At 29.9% G+C, this 23,305-nt stretch overlaps 1 protein-coding gene across 3 annotated transcripts; it reads right to left on the bottom strand.

Moving 5' to 3' along the window:
• Positions 1 to 4,248: 4,248 nt before the first annotated feature.
• LOC123905497 (squamosa promoter-binding-like protein 13A) lies at positions 4,249 to 8,354 on the bottom strand. 3 transcript variants are annotated; one of them, XM_045955121.1, is made up of 6 exons: positions 8,245 to 8,354; positions 7,750 to 7,866; positions 7,177 to 7,566; positions 6,463 to 6,599; positions 4,661 to 5,492; positions 4,249 to 4,495 (listed from the first exon to the last, which is right to left on the bottom strand). In XM_045955121.1, exons 2-5 carry the CDS (start codon positions 7,785 to 7,787, stop codon positions 4,675 to 4,677), a joined length of 1,383 nt encoding a protein of 460 aa, XP_045811077.1. In that variant the 5' UTR covers positions 7,788 to 7,866; positions 8,245 to 8,354; the 3' UTR covers positions 4,249 to 4,495; positions 4,661 to 4,674. The 3 variants fall into 3 exon arrangements, with proteins under 3 accessions (XP_045811077.1, XP_045811075.1, XP_045811078.1); XM_045955119.1 differs by having other exon boundaries at positions 7,177 to 7,866; positions 8,245 to 8,323; XM_045955122.1 differs by lacking the exon at positions 8,245 to 8,354 and having other exon boundaries at positions 7,750 to 7,940.
• Positions 8,355 to 23,305: the final 14,951 nt, after the last annotated feature.

Genomic DNA, 23,305 nt, shown 5'->3' with positions numbered 1-23,305 from the left:
CTCCATTGTTGTGGTGCTGAATTTGAAACATATGCCACCGAGAAACTCTTGATAGATTCAAAGCACTAGCACCATTTATCCCTCTTTGTTTCACCGTTTAGGGATTTTTATTTTTTTTTCTTTTTGTTTGAGCCTGAATTGAAACCAGTGGTTACATGTTGATTGTGTTTGATAAGGTAAATGTGGATAGAAGTGGTTGCACACTTGCAGGTGGCATACTATGAATTCAATCGGTGATGGTTCTGTTACGCATAGTTACGGCAATAGGCTTTCAATTTTTTCTACACCCATTGCTCTATAGGATTTAAATACTTAAAAGAAAGCTGATAATTTTTTTTTTTTTAAGCAAGCAAACTTAGTGCATTTCATTTATAATAGTAGTTTCAATACAAGGTGTACAATAATTAAAAATTTGGGGACTAGCATTAAAACGAGTTGCCTGCGCAAGATAATGAGCTAATCGATTGGCTTGTCTCATAACATAACTGACCTTACAGTTTTGACTCATATTTAATAATCTACGACACGACTCAATAATAACACCAAACTCAGTGTTGTTTCTAGACTTCTTATTTATAGCTTGTACCACTTGGAGGCAATCAGTTTCAATTTGAACATTTGACATATTAGCATTTTGTAACCATTGAAGTGCTTCCAGAACACTCAGTGCTTCCGCCTCTGCTATCTTTGGTTTTCCGTTAAGTCTTCTCGTGTATGCACACACAAATTTCCCTTGATCATCGCGCACACATGCCCCTATACAATATATGTTCAGCTCCGCATAGCATGCTGTATCTATATTACATTTTAGTGCTCCCATCGGGGGTTTGGTCCACGTATGCCTCTCCGTGACTGCGTTAATACTACTGTTGTTTGTCTTTAGTTGTTGCGCCAATTCCCAATCATAAAGGGTGTCTTTTGTTCTTCTAATTACCTCATACACCGTTGGTAATTTCTCGTGCCAACATTTTTGATTCCTCCGCCACCATATATTCCATACCAGCATAGCAATATAGGATAAATCATTAGCATTTATTTCTTCCATCATTTGAAACATCATAGGAACTATGCCAATTGCCTTCGATGTATAATCATTTATTTGTTCCCACAAATATGTTTCTCTCCATACTTCTTCAGCTGCTAAACAACCAAAAAAACAGTGCCACTTATTCTCTTCATAACTACCACAATTGGGACATTTATTATCACAAGGCACACATTTTCTCACTAGCCTACTTCTAACAGGCAAGCAGCCTCTCAGCAAATGCCACATAAATATTTTTACTTTGTTCGGGACTTGTATTTTCCAAAGTTGCCTCCAATTACCTTGTTCTTTGAGATGATTATTGTCAATTATATTCTCCATAAGCTGGTAATACGCTGACCGAACCGTGTAAATGCATTTTTTACTATACCTCCATATTGGCTCATCATCTTGAGTAAGCAAGTTGAGTGGTATTTTGGAAATTGCAGCCACGTCTCTTTCATTGAAAATTTGCTGCACAAGGTCATGATTCCACATACCCGTGTTGTTATTAACAAGTTCGAAAGCTGATAATTTATATTATACAAATTAAATAAATATTATTATTAATTGTTAACGATAAATATGTAATAATGTTGTTTAATATAAACTGTCCATTGTCCAATATAATATAGGGAAAGAGTCAGAGAGTTCATCTTGAAAGTAATTACTTTGATTACTTTGATTTGTTCATTTACGTATTTTGATATGTTTATATCAATTTGTAGACAGATAGGAAACGATAATTATCCTGATAAAGAAAAAGAATATATTTAATCGTAATGTTGTATCCATCGTCCTAAACATAATAAAAACTCAAGGTAGTTAAAATCTTTACACTCTAATATCATTTGATTTCCAATATATGTTTTAGTTTGGACTTATATTTTACTATTTTTAATATTTTACTATTTGACTATAATATTTCATTCATCTTTTTTATTTTCATTGTTTCTATCATGACAATGCTTATGTTTTGATTTTTCTTTTTTGCTTTTTTTTTTCATCAGGTTTGGTATTTGGGTGCTCATGTAGAAGATATCGATGATTTCTCTAATTTACATGGAATTTGTTTGTAAATTCCTTCAAAGAAATTTTAAAATGGTACTATTAAATTTTCTTGACTTAAAATTTTATTTTGAAATGTGTAGTATTTGTTATTTCAGTTCATTCTCTATTTTAAAGACACCGTGACCGAGTAGTTGTCCGGCGATTGACTCATGATGGAGGAAATCAACTCCAGTAGCAAAAGTTTACAATTGTAAAACTTTGTTTACAACTCCAATTTTTAATTCTAGTTTTCTTTTGAGTTTGATAGTTGTGTTTCTCTTGCAAATTTTAACCTGAACAAGCCTTTTATTTAGTAGGTAATATCGATGAAGCTACTGCGAAGGCTGCGAACTTACGAAATTAGAAATGGAGAACAAATTCAAGAAATGACTTTAAATCTTTGTGTACTGGCCCCTAATCGAATTGTTTGGGTTCAATTTTATTTTAATGGCATCTAAAATGGCATCTATTGATCTTTCAATATATGGTGATGAGAAAATTACAACAAGATTCGGAAAGGGGTGAGTGAACACCTTATTAAACTTAACACAATACAAGTGAATGCTGATGTTAAAAATTGGTGTCAAAGTTGGGAACTTGATAGCAATCAAATAAATTCTTAGCAGAGTTTAGTTCCTGTTATAAAATTGTTGTGCAGAAGAAATTTTAACTGCATGTGAGTGTTATACCCAGATATAAGCAAAATATAGAAAGAAAAACTATGCTAACAAGAATTGGATGTGGAAGTTATTGTTTTTGGGCCTTATATCTCAGACATTGGATGAATCTAATGGTTGAGGATTGTGCAGCAGAAAGAGCAGTAGAGAGCTCTGCAGCTGGGGATCCAAATCGGCATTGGAAAGCATATTGAATTCTCTACGATTCGTATGTTGAAATCAAGATCCAGTTAGGCTTATTTAATGGTGTAAAATGAGTTAGAAATGGAGGACGTGGTAAATAATGATAAGATGTAAGAGAAATGCCAAACAATCAAAGAACATTGAATGGAAAGAGAAAATGGTGCTACCTATTATCAAAGGAAATAAAATTCATTTATTCAGCTCCTCCAATGAGGAATTAAGAGTGTAATCTTCCATGTATCATGGCAGCCACCTTTCATTCCTTATGTAACCATTTCATGCATTTATTCAACATTAGGCAATTATGTTAGTTTATCGGTGTATTAACATAACAAGAATAGGGAATAAGAAAACATAAACACATAAGGCACTCTGGGACCAAAACACAATTTAACATATATGAGGACACCGAATAAAATACACAAGCACATAAATTAGCAAATAACTCAATAAAAACACAGCAAACTCAACATTCAAATCAACATAATGTCTCAACTTATGAGTCATTTAAACCAAATATAGTAATTATAACTCAACTCAAGTAAACTCAACACGCCGACTACGGTTGACACTAGTCCTATATGTGAACTCACTCACCCCTTACCTTAGGTGTTTGCAGAATTTCTTTAAGCTCAACGAATTCCTAACCTCGCTGCTCTTTGCTTACTTTGCTCTCCTTTCCCTTCTCTGCTCTCTTATGAATTTTTAATTGATTCTATTTTGTGTCTAAGTCTCTTTATTTATAAGGAAACATTTTCTATGTTACTTTCTCTCCAAGGTAAAATATCTATCCTGATTTGTTTCTATCATAAAACCCTAAAAATAGTTAATTTTAACAGTTTTTTTTTTTGTTTTTTGTATTTTATTTTAATCTCTAGAGCATATCTCTTAATTGATACTATTTTGATATATTCCAAAAATATATTCTTTTCTAAATAGATATTAACCAAATAATTAACTTGCTAAATTCAAATAAAATAAATAGTTCTAAATTTTGGGGCGTTACACTTGCTACCAGTTGTAGTCTCTTGTCTCTCGATGAACCCTCAATCAAGGTAAGAAGGCTCTCTTCCAGTATGTGCCATGCATACTCAGGAACATAATCCCATTGACAAATACATCTCCTAAAATTGACCCTTTTTTGGTCTCATTTACATAAAACTATTTTTCTTACCTATTTTCAAAATATGAACAACTCTAATTTAGCTCTCTGTTTAGATTCATGACAAACAATCACCACAACACTAAGATGGAATAAATAATATATTAGTACAGAATTAAGATTTATCAACATATGAACATTATTAGATCAGCTTCACTAAATTGTCCATATTGAAGTATTTATGATAAAAACCTGAATGAATATCACGCTTTGATACATTTCTTCATTATTACATCATAGATTGATTTTATGCAGATTAAGAGCGACTATTGCGTCCCGGTCATCGATCAGATTCTCGAACCAAATCGGTGCAAGAGAACTACTCGAACTAGTTAGCATCTCACGAGTTGGATACCATTGGTGTCTGTCACAACATGCTGCACAAGGACAAGTTCTTTCCTACAAAAATGGAAAATGAATTCTTTTGTAACTTTGGAATGAGATATGTTGTAAGTGATTAAATGGAAAGAAAAGCTGAATATAAGCTTGATGCAAATGGAATAGTTCCTCTTTTTCAATCAGTTTAAATAGTTCCTCTTTTAACTTTTATCGTTAGTATTATACCTGTTGAAAGCATGTTAAGTAATCCGAAGAGAGCAAGAAGAATCGTTTTCTTGCTTCACCTGCAAGGCTCGTCTCTGATGTTCGACACGCTGAAGTTGTGATGATAATTGAAGCAAGTCAATGGTCATGCCATCTTCACATGAAAGACGATCTTTCACATTGCCAAAATCAGACCCTTGGAAAATCCCATCAGCCATTTCGAAATGTACAATTTCATCATTGTCGGATATCAATATAGGACTAAGATGACTTCCATCTGTAGGATTTAGCTCAGACGGAAACCTATCCGACACTCCACTCATGCTGTAATGGCTGCTTGGAATGACCAAAGGACGAGGCATTGGGATTACTGATGATTGGCTTGAAGAGTTCTGGGATTGAGATGACAGAAGAGAGAGAGCACAACCACCGTCTGAAACTCCCGATAATCCTTGAACAGTTGATTCTGTTTCAAAAACGTGGAAGTCCTCACTTCCTAAGGAAGTATCTTGGAATAATGATTGTGATCCAGAACTCGAGCCTCCGAGGATAGGAGGATATTGAGTATTGTTTTCACAGAACATGCTTCCTGTAGCAGATGCAGCTCCGTTTTCATGAAGGAAGGGAAATTGCTTATTACTGTATGAAGGAAATAGAGTTTGTGAATGAGGATGTGCATTGGTAATTGGAACAGAAGAAGGAGGCCGAAAACCGGTTCCAGTTTCGTCTTCGCCTTTTATAGGCCTCCACCAGTTACTGGTTCCACATTTCTCAGAAGACAAAACCTCACTGGGGAGTAACTCTTGGCATATAAAAGATGCCGATGTTAGCATGCTTCCCTGGAATCTGCTATCTGCCAAAAACCAAAAGATCGATGAATTTTAGTAATATAAGAAGAATGTATAAGTAAATAAAACTAGTATCTGTTAAAATATTACTTTTTGTGAACAATGGTGGGAAATGAGGTTTGAACATTAAAAACTACAACAATTGTTAGGCACAAGGTCAAAAAAGTCATTTACACAAGTTTCATAGTGTTCAAACAATACTTATCGATCATAAGCATATAGCTTTAGGGCCTGTTTAGATTTGATTATTTGAGTTTAACTATTGGCATAAACACTAGTGAGACTGCTTGGAATAACGTATGGATACTACTTATGACATGTCCGTAAGCTGTTTTCAACTTATTCCATAAACTCTCCAATATAACATATAAAAACAACTTATAATTTTATAAAAACAGTTAAGAGTTTATTTTATCTTTCTAATAGGAATAACTTATCTGTAAGTGCTTATTTAAGTTATTTGTCCAAACAGTTTCCATCGAAGAAAATCTAGTACTTGAAGATGACCGATATGTATACAGTGATTAAATTATATGAATTTGTTTTGTTTCAGATGTGACTCTAATATTACGGTTGAACAAGTCAATTATGGTTCACATCCACCATGTGACTAAAGAATCCAAATTAAAGCTAGCTTTACACCAAAGATGACAAATGATAAAGGATGGTGCAAAACCAACAAAAGTGGGGAGAATAATTCAGAAACAAAAAAGATAATTTGTAATAAATGGCACATAATCACCATACTGTAAATCTATATGCATAGAATCAATCAGAATTCGAAAAGCATCACATCTATTTTTCCTCTTCTTCAGGGTAAGAACACGTGCACATATGAACACAATTTAACCTGTGCAAAAATGTACATGTATCTGGTCCAAATACAGACTAAATATACAACAAAAAGGTCGTTAGGAAGGGTGGAACATTGAGAAGGAGCAAGGGATTAAATCATGTTAAATAAATTATTATTACCGCTATATGACTGAAGCAATCTCCCAGCTCTTCCCGAGTGAATACCGACTTGTGGCTTTCTGCGGCGTTCATTATGGCCTGCAAGGCGTTTACGACAGCTACGCTTACCATCATCAAATTCAACCAGCAAATGAAACCTGGATAGCAATCTAAACATTACAGAACCGCTATATTTATACCATAAAAGTATAGCTTTTTGTTTCAAGCTTGTCCATTTTAGAAGAATTGAAGAACAAAAAAAATAAAAAAATTTGGCCCATATAAAGTAAGTAAAGTAGGATTAATTACATTTAAACAAATCGATAATTTATTCTCTTTGCACATGTAAATATTAAAAATTATTTCTTATTTTCCTCCCTAAAGTGACATAAACCCAACAGTAGTAGAGAAAAGTTTGAAATAATTAGAAAGCCAAAATAGTACAATTAATAGAAAAAAGGAATATTCACAAAATGGTTGTTTTTCCATTTCAGAAAAGAGAGGTACCACCAGAAATCGACTAAATCTGTTAGTTCAAGAAGCTTATCCAACAGCATATATTCATTAATTTGAACTACTAAAAATGTTAATAAATATAAAATCTAAAATGAAGCAAATCTTTTAGAAGGTAACAAAACTATTCCATTGTTAGGAATGAACAAACTTCAAGATTCTATCGACTTGCAAACAAAAAGATGTGAAACAAAACAATAGGTTATAATAAAATTGACCAACCTACTACATTGTTGACAAAATCTTTGTTCAATACCATTGACTATAACTTTGGAAGTCTTTGAATGAGTATCACAAACTTTGTGCTTTTTGTGATAATCTTTACAACCACTCAGATCCTTATTACAACCATAGACTTGGCAGTAAGCAACCTGAGAATGAACGCTTGAAGACCGCACTCTCTTAGGCGGTGTCGATGATGATCCAGACGAGGATAAAATCGCAGTCCCTTTTGAAAATGATGTTCCAATTGCATCTCCATGCTCACCAAACCTACCAAGCTTCAAATCAATGATTGAATTACATCCATTAGTGTCTCCTAATGAGTTTGAAAGTTCTCTTCCAGAAAATGCATTTGGTGCAGCCATAACAACATCATTATCAATCTTTCTTCTGTGAACATCATCAACAACATCATCATCAACATCAATAACATTAGAGAATTGTTTTCCCAACATTCCATGAAAACCCAATTCCTCAAAACCTTGATTATTGTCATTTTCAATGTTTTGTTGACCTAAAAAACTAGATGGGGTTTTAAGTTCCCAACCCAAGATTGAAGCTTTAGAAACATACCCTTTATTATCTTCGGGAACAAAACTCCATGAATCCATCACAAGATCAAAGACCCCGCTTCAGGAATAGTAGTATAGTACCTCAAAACAGTTACAAAAATCTCAACTTTGCATAAACCTTAGAAGATAAGAAAGGTCAAAATATAGAACAGCCATTGAAAATAGTACACAATTTGGAAGAAAAAGGAAAAAAGATAAGAAATTGAACTTTGTATTAAGCTAAAGCAACAATCTTGAACCAAAAAAAGATTGATGATTGAGAGAGAGAAAGTGAAGAAGCTAGAAAAAATGTCAGAACCCCACGTGATGAGAATGAAGAAAAGTTTGTGGAAAGAAGAAAGATATGGTTAATGGAAAGAGTGTGTCAGCAGAAGCAGAGGACTTAATTGAGGCAAAAACACAATGAAGATAATGAATGTGAAAAAAGCCATTTTGGAAAAAGAAAATTATAAAAAAGTTGCTTAAATCATGAAAGAGAAACAGTGAAACACTTTACCAGTTTTGTACTTGAAGTAGTGGTGGAGAGTAGTGGAATGGGTTTGAGGGTGATGCAACTCTCAAAGTGGTTCCCAAACTCCATGGAAATTTATGACTCTTGTGGGTACTATTTCTAGAAAAGGTTGTTGTATGATTGGATTAACACGAGCTTTTTTAGTTTTTACTTTGTTGAAACTTAATTAATAATTAACACGAGCTTTTTTAGTTTTTATTTTGTTGAAACTTGATAGTAGTAACAATCACTCATTTACAAAAAATAAAAATAAGGAAGAATAAATACCAATGGGACCCACTGGTAGCTGTAAATTTTAATATGGACCACTTCAAGTGGTCGACTAATTATGAATAACATTATAACAAATACGAATTTTAACGATTTAAGTGGTTTTTACTTCCTTCTCTCTCTTTACCCATCCAATGCAATCTGATCGGATTTCACCACCACAACCATTGTTTCCGACCTCACCACCACCAGCATCCATCGTCGCCGACCTCAGTCACCTCACCATCACCTTGTTTCTCAGACGAAACCGCCCTAATCTCCCACCAACCGTGCTTGCCACTCTGGGCGGAGGAGCACCACCGCGCGAAACCGCCATTTTCATGGCCACGAATGATGGTGGTTCCCAGTGATGGATGTTGTGGTGGCCGGAAAAGCATGACAGATCTGGTGATTTTTTTTTTGGTTATTCAGATCTGGTGATTGAAGGAAATAGAAAAAGTAAAAAAAAAAAATTGATGAAGACTGTAAATCTGTAATATTGATGATAGAGGAACAAGCTAAAAGAAAAAGGAACAAGTACAGTACCAATATTTGGTATTCTGAAGAAAGAGAAGAGTGGAAGAGTAAAAGACTTGAAATAACAGTGCGTGTTATATATTAAAAAAATAATAACTATTAGTTTTGAAAAATAAATAAAAATGAATTAACAATTGTTCATTTTTAGAATTAGACTATTAAATCTTTGATACTGCAGCTGCTGATTTTTTAGATTTTTTGCACTAAAAAATTGGTTTTTTAAAACTTAAACTGGTTAATAAACCAAAAACTGATTTGAAATAATTTTAAAAATTCAAAACTGGTTATAAAAATGATTATGAATATTGTCTAGTTACAAAATCAGTTTTGTGAAAACAAACTGATTATAAAAATTGGTTTGAATATCCAGTTATAACAATTCACTGTGGGTGGATTAATTTTTTCGATAATCAATTTTTTTTATTGATAATCAAACTTTGCTCAACCCTGCTTATCATATAATGTCTATCATATCTTGTACATTAAACATGCCTTTTTTATGTACCAAAAAAATAATAATTAAACATGCCTTTTTTTTGTACAAACATTAAACATGCCTTTCATGTTGAGTTTTAGGAAAGAGTTTAATTGATATGCACCGACAGTGTAAAATATTTTTACACCATCGTCCAATAAATAACCATCATTTTGCCATGTCATGTCAAGAAAGTGGGGTGAAGTGGGGTGATGTGGCGGAAAACATGGTTGGTATTGGTTGACAGTATAAAATTATTTTACACCGTCGGTGCATATCAATTAAATCCTTTAGGAAAATGTGAGTTAGAATATACTTCAAACCAATTGTTAGTTGGTTCAGTGGTAATTAACATTGCACTTGGTAGGAAGGATCACATTTCAGTCATCCACAACTGCGATCAGGAGGAGGCTGAAACCATTAAATGTTAGAATTGACCTCCGAACCAGATTAAGCGGTCCAGCCAGATACTGGTGATGAAAAAAATACACTCAAGTCCCAACATATCAAATATTCCGCTTCCTTTTGTCATCCGAGTTTTTTTTTTTTTTTACAAATTTGTCATCCGAGTTATACAAAGAGTTTTTACAATTTTTTACTTAAATTAAATTGATCACTCTATTTGTACCAAAATTAAAATTTGATCACTCTATTTGTACCCAAAATAAAATTAACTAGTATCCAGACTCGTGCTTGTGCCAAGCACGGGTACAAATACGTTTGTAGATTTATTAACTTATAAACAATATATTTTATTTCAATTGATAATGGAAGATAATTAATGACAACTATATAAATATTTATAACTTTATATAATTTAATAATTAAAATAACGGTAAAATGAACTACAAAAAAAAAAGTTTGTGTATCAATATATGAGTAGAAATATATACTACAATATAAATAATAAAAAAATTGATTCTCGTATTAATATTTAAGTAGAAATATAGATTAATGTTGGAATTTTCTAAAAAAAATATATGACTAAAAATATATATTTTGTTTTGTCAAAAAAAAAATATAGATTTCGTAAAAATATAGATCTAAGTAGAAATTATAAAAAAAAATCATATGTATTAATGCATAAGTAGAAACTAGTCCCACACCCGTGCGATGCACAGGTGTTATGCGGTATTTTATATTATAATTTTGAAAAATCATTCGTATAAATTGAAACAATAAGTATTATGAAAATTATAATAACAACATCAACAACAACAAAATAATAATAATAAAAACAGTGATGTAAATATAAGATAAATATTAAAAATGTGTTTATACATTTCGAAAAGATTACAATGGATCCTATTGCATCTACCAAAATAAGTTGGTAATCCATAAATTGTCATGCCACTATGAAAACGGTTTGTGGTCATACTCATACACTGTGCATTTGATTCTTAATTGGACGCTATAATTCAATATATAGTATAAAAGATTAATTATTGCGTATAATTTAGTAAAAAATATTATTATTAGTTAAGTGAGTGTATAATGAAAAATCATAGGTATATAAATGTAGGCATATGAAAAAGTGTATAGAGATGACAAAGATGTAAGTAAAAGTGATGTGACATTATTGAGTGGTTTAATTGGATATAAGTGGCTGACGTGAATTAGGGTTAGATTAATGGTTGCACAACTATCTAGGAATTATATATATAGATGTTTATACATTTAAAAAACTTATTTATACATCACATTTGAAGTTACTTTGGTATATTCTTCATTAACATTGATTAGCAATATCTTTAACTCATTCTTCAAAATAACTATGGAAATGACAACATATAATTAACAATGGAAAACAATCGATGTTCAAACATAAGTTTTTATTTATATTATAAATCTCATTGGAGGATTCTGAGTTGGATAAACTACTTCATTATCTCTTACCAAAAAACTACTGTATTATCGAATTTGACATTTATATTAATTTGAAACTTATTGGAGCAAAGATAAACCAACTTAACTCATACTCAAATATCGAATATGATAAAAATCATACAGGACATAACAACCATTAGTAAATTTTATTTTATCTATTTTTTGTTACCAACATTAGAAAGTAGTGCTGACAATCGACCAACTCCTTATATTTACAAAGATTGAACAAAAGATCATTAACAAAACATTAACTTTTTTGAAAAAAAATAAAATAAAATACACAAAATAATAAAATGAACAAAAAAATTTAAAATGAATAATAACCCAAAACAATAATAATAATAATAATAATAATAATAACAATAATAATAATAATAATAATAATAATTACAATTAGTACCCCACATTAAATGGATGTAAGTGGATGATGTGGCTAAATGAAAGGTTTTAATTGGTTTGTGAATTAGGGTTAGATTAATGGTTGCACAACTATCTAGGAATTATATATATAGATATATGTTCCCATTGAAATTACAATAAAATAAATCTCGTATTAATACTCAGAACCGTGAGTTGGACTTTTAGCCGATCCAGAACCGTGAGGAAAAAAAAATTGATCACTCTATTTGTACCCAAAATAAAATTAATTAATACTCAGAAATTATATAGTACGTCCCAATAGATTCAATATTTACTTAACAAAAAATCGTACACATGGGGATTTCTCCATCAAAGTTTTTAAGCACAAAATGGCACACAGGTTGAGGACAGGTAACTTACAAACTATACAAATCCATTGAGTTAACACGACAAGACAATGAATATATACGACGAAAAGATTGATGTTGAAGAAACGAAGCTTAAAAATGTGGATGTGCTACCCCAAACATGGGATAGGTTTTACTTGGCATATAGAACAATTAATGTTATTGTATCTACGTGGTCTATTTAAATATGTGTAGTAAAAATGTGGTGGGGTAAAGTTTTTTATTTTTTTTTATTTTTTGTTTTATAATAATGTGGTGGGGTAAAGTTGTGAGAAAGAATATCTAACTTGATTATTCCAATAATATTATGTGGGCAAAAATATCTTTATTTATAATTATATTAACTATTTATCAATTAGGAGCCTTAATTAATTAAATGATCAAATAAAGTAAAAGACTAATTAGATTTTTATTTAGAATTAATTAATTTGATATGGGCTCAATATGAGTGGATGTCAAGATGACTCATTTCGGCATAATGGAAACCCTAATGGGTTATCATCACCTTATATATATGGGTTATGGTCCCCAATATATCGTACATGAGCAAATAATCTTTTCTCCGCGTCTGAAAGAACTCAACTCAAGGCATTAGGGTACTGGTTGAGGAAGAATCATACAAGCCGCCAAACCTTTGTTTCAGGATTACTGCTGAGAACCTAAAATCAACGGTTTGTTCATACTCTTATATCCAGGTATTCTTAATGTTTATCTCTAATAAATCAACATGTCGTAGATCCTGTTTTATATATCTGCTCATGTGTTTATTTCTTCCGCACTAAAGTAAGATTATAATTTTAATCTTTGTTATTGAGAGCATGTATATTATTAATATTAAATTAATTTCAACAAGTGGTATCAGAGCATATCTTCATGTTTAATTTATTGGGATTACTTAAAGTATTGGTTTGAATTTGGTAATATAATGTTTCGGTGGCTTTGTATATATTTGGGCGATCATATACTTATTTGTTATTCATACACAGATTTATATAGTTTACTGCGACACACCATTTAATAGGATTACAGTGACTTTTCCTTTCATTACTTCCTAGGGGTAAACCCGTGCGTTGCACGGGTTCGATTAAAATACATAATTAAAATATTTTTATAAATTAAAAATAATAATTGTGATAAGTATAATCACACATTCGATTAAAATATATTGTTAAATACTTTTCACGATATGATTATATTTAATATTATATATGTGTAAAAACAAAAAAAGTTGTTCAGAATTAAAATAATTTTTATTGAAATGGTGTATCATATTTTATTTTAATTGTGTCATCGTATAAAATCTTAGTTTTCATTATATGAGTTACAATTTTAGTCACAAATCACTTTGCTTTTTTATTTTTAATGTATCACTTATTTATTTTTTTTCAATAAGAGTTGGAGGTCATACATACTTATACTTGGTGAAAATATTGCTCATGAGTAATGTTGAACTAAGAAGTATGGTGGTTTTGACATTTTTTATCACGTGATCTCGTATTCTGAAAATTACCTATCAAATAACAACGTTACTGCTTACTCCTTTCTATACAATTTAAGATGCCAAATAACTTATCAACTTACCTCCCTCTCGTTCTCTTGAAGTTTCTTATCAATTATTCACTTGGTGAAATTTTATCCCGATTTTATTAGTCTCGATTTTTTTTGTCTATTGTTTGGTTTTTTTTTTCTATGGGGTTTTTCTCCGCTCATTTTGCTTTCAATTTTTTTATTTAATAATTTTTATTCGGATTTTCAATTTAATTTAGTAGTGCTTATTAAAATGCAGTACTCTTTTTTTATAAATGATTTGTTTTTTTCTTTCATTTCATGGGTTTGATTAAAACACACATTTAAAATACTTTTTATCAATAAAAATAATAATTATGATAAGTATAATCATATATAATTATATGATTGTTAATATTTTAAATATAGTAACATGGTTATACTTATATTTAATATAAATCTATATTAAAAATAAGAAGTTTATTTAAAAAAAAAAAGATTTTGTTTAATATTAACCTACATAGTAGATTTGTGTATATTAAGGACAACTAATATAATTTTTAGTGAATATCTGTTAATATTCATAAGTTTGAAGAGGTGCATTATATTTTATTCTAATAGTGTAATAGTATGAGAACTTAATTTTCTTTTTATGCATCGTGGTAGTATAGTCGCAACTTGCTTTGCTTTTTTACTTTTTTTTTTCTTACCGTTGTTTTTTTACTTTTGTATGTTAGAGGTAGTCATGATTGCCTTGTGCTGATATATTGACTTTGTTGAGCTTAGTTTTATTTATTATTATTCATTATATATATATATATATATATAGTCTATATATATATTGTGTTTATGTTTACTACAAAAGGAATCACATATTGAGTTTTTGTTAATTTGTTTTGCTTGATTTGTGTGAAAATTGGCAATATATTTGTTTGAGTTTGCTTTCTTCCAGCTTTTATCGAAAAAATAAAAAGGTGCGTAATTTTATAATACTCTTTTGAATCTTTCTTTCCATTTCTCTTATTTACTATATCACATAAATAATTTGAAACAACGATGCAAATACTCCGTATGGACATGTGAAAGTTGTTTTCTCTTGATCTGCCAGGTCTACAACTATTTGATTGTAGAAAGAGTAGTCGTCTAAGAAGCAATAAAAGGCTTGACCAGCCAGCCTCTCTAACATTTGATCCATATAAGGTAAAGGAAAGTGATCCTTCCTTGTTGCTTGATTCAACCTCGTGTAGTCTATGCATATGCGCCACCCAGTAACTGTAATTTACAAACTTTTTAATAATTTATTATCGTTATAAGAAACTTGATTTTCTCATACATTTATTTTTCTTATTGTAACTAATTTACAAATGAAGGTGGATTTGTGGTTTTATTTTCACGATTACTTAAAAAGACAAATTTAATTGAATATAATAATTGCTTTATCACAAAGAATAAGTAATATCAAAATTAAAATGATGTTTTTTTTTTTGTTACAATTAAAATGATGGTTTTGTTGTTTTAATAATTTTAGTGATATTTTCCTTGAAAAAATAAGCAATATTGTTGTAGGGTAGTAAGTAAAAATATGGTATTATGAATAATAACATATATAGTGGAAATGCACTCAAAGATATATACTTACATAAATTGTCACTTTTCATAGACTTCTTGAGCATCAAAGATGCAACAATGACAAAAATAGAGGTCTCTCTTTTATTCTCTTATCCTAATTCACATGAAAAAATTGTCAAATCTATGTTAAGAAATAGAAAAAATTAAAAAAAAAAAGTTAGAAAAGTAGGCTAACAAACATTATATCAATAAAAATAAGGATTTCTAAAATTTTCACACAATGTAAGAGTAACATAATTAATAAGTTGTTATATATATAGAAACTAATAAATTGTGAAAAAGATGAAGAACCTATTGAAAAGCATCTATCCAAAAGTTGGTTGGAGAAAAATGATGATGAAAACTCAAATTTGCATTACAAACATTTAGCATTTGTGCACAAAATCATATATTTATACACACAATGGTTAGGAATGGGAAAAGATGAAGGTTCAAAGGATTGAATGATAAATTTATTTGTCATAGTTAAGGAATAAGAGTTAAGGAATATGAAAGAATGGTAGTTTAAAAGTTGGTATGACAAAGTTATTTTTTTAAAAATAATAGCACAATAATAATTAATTAATAAACAATATAACTAAATTATTTTCTTCATAAAATTTATTTATTTTGTCAAGTATGAAAATTTTTTGAGTAGTAATTTTTTTATTTGGTTTATTTATTTAAAGTAATTTTTTGCAAAGTGCAAATTATATTTATGCATGCATAGTTTATATTTTATGTTTGGTAGTGTAAAATATGAAAGAGCATATATCTATTCATTTTTTCTTTTATAATTTGATTTTTTTTTTTGTCTTTTTTTCATTATTACTATTATTTATGTTATATGTTACACTTGCTACTAATTTAAATTACTTGTCACTTGAACTTCACATGTATAATTATCAACATCAATATAGCATTTTTTTTTGTTCTTTGCAAAAAAAATATTGAGAGCCATTATTATTGTAACATATAGATAATTACTTTGGAGGATGAATGGACATACAAAATAAATTGTGGGACAAATTTTAAATAGATATGAGAGCTCTCTAAAGCATGCCACATCATCACAATGAAGGCCTAGGAGCAATTCAACCTTCCTTTTACTAGTAAAAGATTATATTTTTAACAAGTAAAATCAAAATCAATGGGCTGTGTGTTAATAATTTAAAAGAATTAATGCTTTCTAATTTTTTTTTGCTGGAAACGTATGTGTATCATGATTTGTTATATTGTATGTATGCGCATAAAAACACATATGTTATAATGTTTCTGCATTTTTTATTCAGTTGGAATATGAATACGGAACTTGAACTGGTAATTAAGGATCATCATTATATAATTATGCAAATTAAGAAAATTAAGGCTAGTGGAACGTTCATTCGGTTTTGGAACGTGATATTGCCTTTGCTTCATTCTGGTTCATCGTTAAAATCAATTCTTTCAATTTAATTTTTCTATAAAGTTGCTATTGTTATAGCAAATAAAGATTTAAAGTTGATTTGATTTATTCTAAAAATAAAATTAAAGTTTCCAGTGGTTTTTGACTAATTTTTCTAAATTAGATATTTGGTTTTCCTTATTTATAAAGTTTATTGTCCAAAAAACAAAAAAATAAGGAGTTAGAGTTAATTTTGGCGATTAGGTTTTTTAAATCAAATTTTCGAATTACTTGTTTATACAATTTGTTGCCAAAAATAAGGATTTATACTTGATTTAAAATTAGATAAATTGATTCTCGTTAGTTTTGTACTTAAAGTTTATTTTGAGAAATAAGACACATAATAATTTGGTATATATATTTGGTTATTATATACTTTTTGTAGAAAATCAATTGCTGTTAAATAACAATTAGTAAAGATTCTCAAAATACTTTGGTCAAATATGATATGTATAACAAAAGTTAAAGTTTTGATTCTTTGAATATTGGGAAAAAATATAGATTCTATATTTATTTATTTATTTATAGAATATAAAAAGTTTTGATTCCTTTTGTCTTAGAAATGCCATTCTAAAATTATTTGTTTATTTATTTAAAAAATCATTGAGTATTCGGTGTTTGTGAATCAATTGTAGCATGAAAGTTTTTGGTATATATACAGATTTAATTTTTAATTAAAATTAAATATTTGGTTTATAGCATGATTATGATATTTAAGTTTATTGTTATTAAACTTCTACAATAATTTTCTTTTTATCATGCTCTTTGGATATATTTCGTGCCAATTTGGTTGCTTGTGATTTTATTCTCACATTAAGGGATGTCGTTTAATCTTGTGATTATCAGGTGACATCATAAGGAAAAATGGTCTACATTTTGTGGGTAATGCCTTGTAAATTTAAGACTTTTCCCATTTGATTTAATAAATTGTCAGGTGATTTTGACTGTCTTGGTTGAAACAACAAGTTACAAGTAACCTCTGTTGCATATATTTGATTCAGTTAGAATCACGTAAGGATGTATAAAATTATTCATGCGAACTATTTTGGTCTACCAAAAGGTAGATACAGTTCGGCCGAATAATTACATATATATATATATATATATATATATATATATTCAATTTATTAAATTGTCTAGTAATTTTGATTGAGTTGGTTGAAACAAAACAGTTGTCTAAAGCGACATCCAGTGCGTAGACTAGATTCAATTGAAATTATAAAAGATGTAGTATGCGATTATTCATGCGAGCTGTTACAGTCGACCAAAAGGAAGACGTGCAGTTTGGCCGAATAATATACATACATGTGATGGTAAATGTGTGGTAATTATTAAATTTATCCATGTGGGTATGGTTGGTGTCAAAGGCGCACATTATCTGACCGGATTTATTACCAACATTTGACTATTACGTTAGAGTACCGCTTGCAGTTAATTCTTACAATCAAAGATTGAGGATTGATGGTGTGCCTGGTATCTTGTTTGTCTTATAATTTACAAATAAAGAAGTGCACTTCTCTATATTAATTTATTGACGTGCCTAATAAAGTCATGTTAGTGTAGATCCATACAAGTATTTAGTGGATTACATTCACACTTATAATGATAAACATGTGACGATTATAAGGGTTTATTGTTTGACAATATTGATCGTCATTGTTTGATCATTGTCACAAAGTACCACACCAGCAATTGATGTGATTTTTTAAGGGTTTGACATCAATGATGCACTAGGTATTTTAGTGAGTAATTTTTGGTTCTCTATGAACTAATATAGTTTATGTATATGCAAAATCATGTTAGAATTTTAATTCTTAAAATTCTAACGCTTAAGAATAAAAGAAGAACATTGTGTTCTTGGGTCTAGACTTATGTAAAGATGGAGAAACTCAAACTCTCTCACTATTTGGTAAATTTAAAGTGAGACTCAAGTTTATAAAGAGAGTATACTCCAAACCATGTATGTCATATGGTCAAACGTTTTGAATTCCAGAGACATTTGAGTTGTTATTGGAGATAACATAATTTTTGTCATGTTTTTCTTTGCTTAAATTAAAGTGCTTCTAAAGCAATAAGGCAAAAAATAATCTCGCATTGGAGAGATAATATTTCATTCATATTATTAAGCAGAGAAAATATTAGGAGCCCATTATGTAACTTAATCTTGCTAAAGCGTTGTGGTTTCGACAATCAGGTAACTTGGTCGGAAATTTAGCATTTAGTATTCTATTTGCATAATTAATCTTATAACTATTCATTTTGTTTTGAAAACTCTATTAGGACAGTTACGACACTTGTTACTTATTATAGTTTTTTTTTGGAGCTAATTAAGATGGATATCAAGATAGTGTTTCTTAATGACAACATTAAGAAACACAATAAAGTGAAATCTGATGAAACTTTATGTCAATAGACACAAAGTAGATAATGTGCAAACAAAAGAAATCCATTTATTTGTTAAGAAAGTTGTCTCATTATTGATATCACAAAAGTCTCATAAAGTGATTGTCTCATTTTGTTTTAAGATGTATATTTTGGAGAGTTGTGGGCTATACAAGTTCAATGGGAGTATGCTTATATTTCTTATAGTTTAATCAGTCGATTTTATTTTATTTAGTCAATGGTGATATATGATTATTATGCAAAATCAAGAAATCATTAACAAAAGTTTAGTGACAAAAGGTCTTGGACACATCTCTTTTGTATTAGGCATTTTGATACTTAGAATTCTCAATGTATCATTCGGTTATCACAAAAGAGTTATATCAACAAAGTTGAAAGTAAATTCGACATAATGTCAATAAACTAAGAGATTGACTTAATCATAAAGGGAGACTATTTAGTCTTAATCATTTTCCAAAAAAAAATTTGGAAATTTAGAAAATAAAGTATTTTCCTATATGCTTCAGCTTTGAGAAACTTATGTACGATCTTACTTATACGCATCCGAAAATAGTGTATATAATAAGATCATTTGGCAGATACTGAACAATTCAAAATTTGAATTGTTGAAATGAGGCAACCATAAGGATTGTTATAGAGAACAATAATTCATGCTCACTTATCGAAGATCTAACAATTTGGAGAACATCAGGATGTTCGACTCCGATCCCTTTGGATGTCTATATATAATGGACATTTTAACTCAAGAAACGACTGTAAGTATTTATGTCACTTGCTTGCACAAAGTAAAATGTTTTGAAAGACAACTTAAGTTATATTGTGACATAAGTCAGTTTCAACAACTATTTTATAAAGTTCATTGACTTATTAGTTGTTGTTGAATGATAGAACATATAGAGATAAAGTTTATGCTAGTTGCCTCACTAATCAAAGACGAGACACCTAAGGTCTTTCATGTTATTGTTGTCACTAAGGATGTCTTGGATTAGTGAGAGTCTCTCATTTGTTATGTTCTAACTTTGGTTTTTGATATTGATACAGATTTTGTTAAAGTTTACCACAGAAATAAAGTTTGAGGTTATTATTATTATAACCGGTTCTATATCTATTGTGCAAATATTGAATTTGCAAACTTCAGTTTGATCTCACTAAAGTTTTCAGTTGGACCAGTTGGAAATATGCATGATTTAGAGATCACATTACATGAAATTTCCACGCCACTCATCCATATCAGATATATGTCGTCAAGTACATTGATGTGGTGGTCGTCGGGGTTCCGTCGCGTTATAAATTAGTGACGACAGCCGCGGTGGTCCCATTATCGGTGTATGAGATGAATCAGATTGTAAGGTTGAAATCTAAAGATAAATAGCATTCGGATGCGCGCCTAAGAATTAATGATATAATTATAACGATATGTAGCCCAAGTGGGAGATTGTTGGAATATTTTATGATATTCCAATAATATTATGTGGACAAATATCTTTATTTATAATTATATTAGCTATTTATCAATTATGAGCATTAATTGATTAAGTGATCAAATAAAGTAAAAGACTAATTAGATTTCTATTTAGAATTAATTAATTAATTGGATATGAGCTCAATATGAGTGGATGTCAAGATGATCCATTTCGGCATAATGGGATCCCTAATGGGCCATCACCTTATATATAGGCTAATATGGTCCCCAATATACCATACATGAGCAAATAATCTTTTCTCCCCATCTAAAGAAGAACTCAAGGTATTAGGGTACCGATTGAGGAAGAACCATACAAGCCGCCAAAACTTTGTTTCAGGATTACTGCTGAGAGCCTAAAATCAACGGTTTGTTCATACTATTCTATCCAGGTATTCTTAATGCTTATCTCTAATAAATCAACATGTCGTAGATCCTATTTTATACACATGGTCATATATTTATTTGGCTTCCGCACTAAAATAAGATTATAGTTTTAATTTTTGTTATTGAGAGCATATATATTTTAATATTAAATTAATTCCAACGACGAAAAGATTGATGTTGAAGAAATGAAGCTTAAAAATGTTGATGTGCTACCCCAAACATGGGATAGGTTTTACTTGGCATATAGAACAATTAATGTTATTTTTTTTTTTTGAGAAAAAGAACAATTAATGTTATTGTACTCCCTCCGTCCCAAATTATAAGGGAAAAAAGCTCATTTTTTTTGTCCCAAATTATAAGAGAAAAAATCATTTTCAAGAATATTTTTTCCTTATTTTCATAAAATTTAATGCAAATTGCATTTAATTTCTTCTCTATCTCATTTTCTCAATAAACAACAACCAATAAAAATTATTTTTACATCTTCCTATGCAACTTATTTCAAGGAAAACTCACAAAAACATACTTCAAATTCTCATGTTTTACTTTTTCTTAATAAGTGTGATTTTTTTATTTTTCCTTATAATTTGGGACGGAGGGAGTATCTACGTGGTCTATTTAATTTAATTATGTGTAGTAAAAATGCGGTGGGGTAAAGTTTTTTTTTTTTTTTTATAATAATGTGGTGGGGTAAAGTTGTGAGAAAGAATATCTAACTTGTGCACCCACCAACCTAGTGCTCTTGATGATGTGAACATGAAAACTATAGTCATAATAACTAAATTTAATTCATGGTCATCCCCATCTCAATCGCATGGCCTTATGTGTGAAAGCTTTCTCAATTCAACCACTCATGTTTCTATATGGTCCCAATTTTCATTATAGTATTTGATATGCAAATTATTGCCTCTCTTTCCCTTTGTATGTACAAGGATATTATACGGCTTCCCAATACTTTTGTACAATACTGTCAATACATAGATTATGAAAGTCATATAAATTGGATATTATTGACCAAAATTTGTTTACATGATTTCCATGCCAAATTTGTTTTTTTGAACTCATCCATATCTACATTCCACCTTGAGCTCTTTGACTGTTTGACCTAATTTTTTTTCTTTTTTTCTTTTTTCTAAAAGTAAACAATTCTGAAAAGCTCTAGTAAGAAAAAAAAACAGCTTCTATATTTAAAAAAAAATTATAACTTTTAACCTTATTATAATAAAAAAAAAATTTAACTTTTTTTTTTTAGAAAAGTAAGATTTTTTTTTGGTACATTAGAAAATAAGATTTACCAAATAACTTTCATTTTAGTTTTAAAGTTATTGTAAGAAATTTCTACGAAATCATAAACGAAATTCAACCTTAAACAGCGGAAACGAAATTGAATTTAAATAGCCGAAATACCTCCCGCCATTGCTAGCTTGTTTCTGTTGAGTATTGATCTTGCTTTGCTTAAGGATGTTTAAGCTCTTCTAAACCTTTTACAATCTCCCTTAGATGATGTAAGTTACTGAATAGAGATATGAGGCTTAGGGAACCAAAACAAGGGTTGCACTCTATTTATAATTTTTGTCCATCACAAAAATATCTTAAGTGCAATCATAACTGTCACACTATCTTTATGGGCGGTTACTATATTTTAGGGAAAGAATAAAGACCACAATTTAGGCTTAATGGATAATTACCACAATGTGCACTTAACAGTAATTATCCCTTATTCAAATTAATAAATAAATAAAAGGAGATAAATCCAACATTCTCCCACTTGGTCGACATATTCTTTCACTTACAATAATAAGAAACAAGACACATGGATCATAGCGATAGGTCCTCTATAATATCGAGTATTATCTTCTATGTATCACAATGTAACGAGTCTCTAACCAAATATAACTTAATGAATAAACTCACAACATTTATGTTTATTCAGGTTCCAAACTTAAGCGATATTTCTCAAAATCAAATGTGTACGTACACTTTAGAACTTAAAACATGAGAATATATCATATATAGAGTTTCATAAAACAAAAATCGTTATTATAACGAAAATCAGATATAGGAACCAAGTCCCGTTCTTTCTACATGATCCTTAAATTTTTACGATGGCATGCCTTTAGTCAAAGGATCGACAATCATCAATTCAGTACTAATATGATTGACCAATAACAATTATTTGATCCTTAATGCGCTCTCTTACGGTTAAATACTTAATGTCGATATATTTAATTCGACTTCTACGGCTAAGTACTTAATGTCGATATACTTAATTCGACTTTCACTTTTGGTATTCTTAGCCATAAAACCGCAACTGAATTGTC

Source organism: Trifolium pratense, linkage group LG2, assembly GCF_020283565.1.
Source record: "Trifolium pratense cultivar HEN17-A07 linkage group LG2, ARS_RC_1.1, whole genome shotgun sequence".
Lineage (NCBI taxonomy): Eukaryota > Viridiplantae > Streptophyta > Magnoliopsida > Fabales > Fabaceae > Trifolium > Trifolium pratense.
Note: the sequence above shows the minus strand (reverse complement) of the source record. Positions and strands in the feature narration are given on the sequence as shown.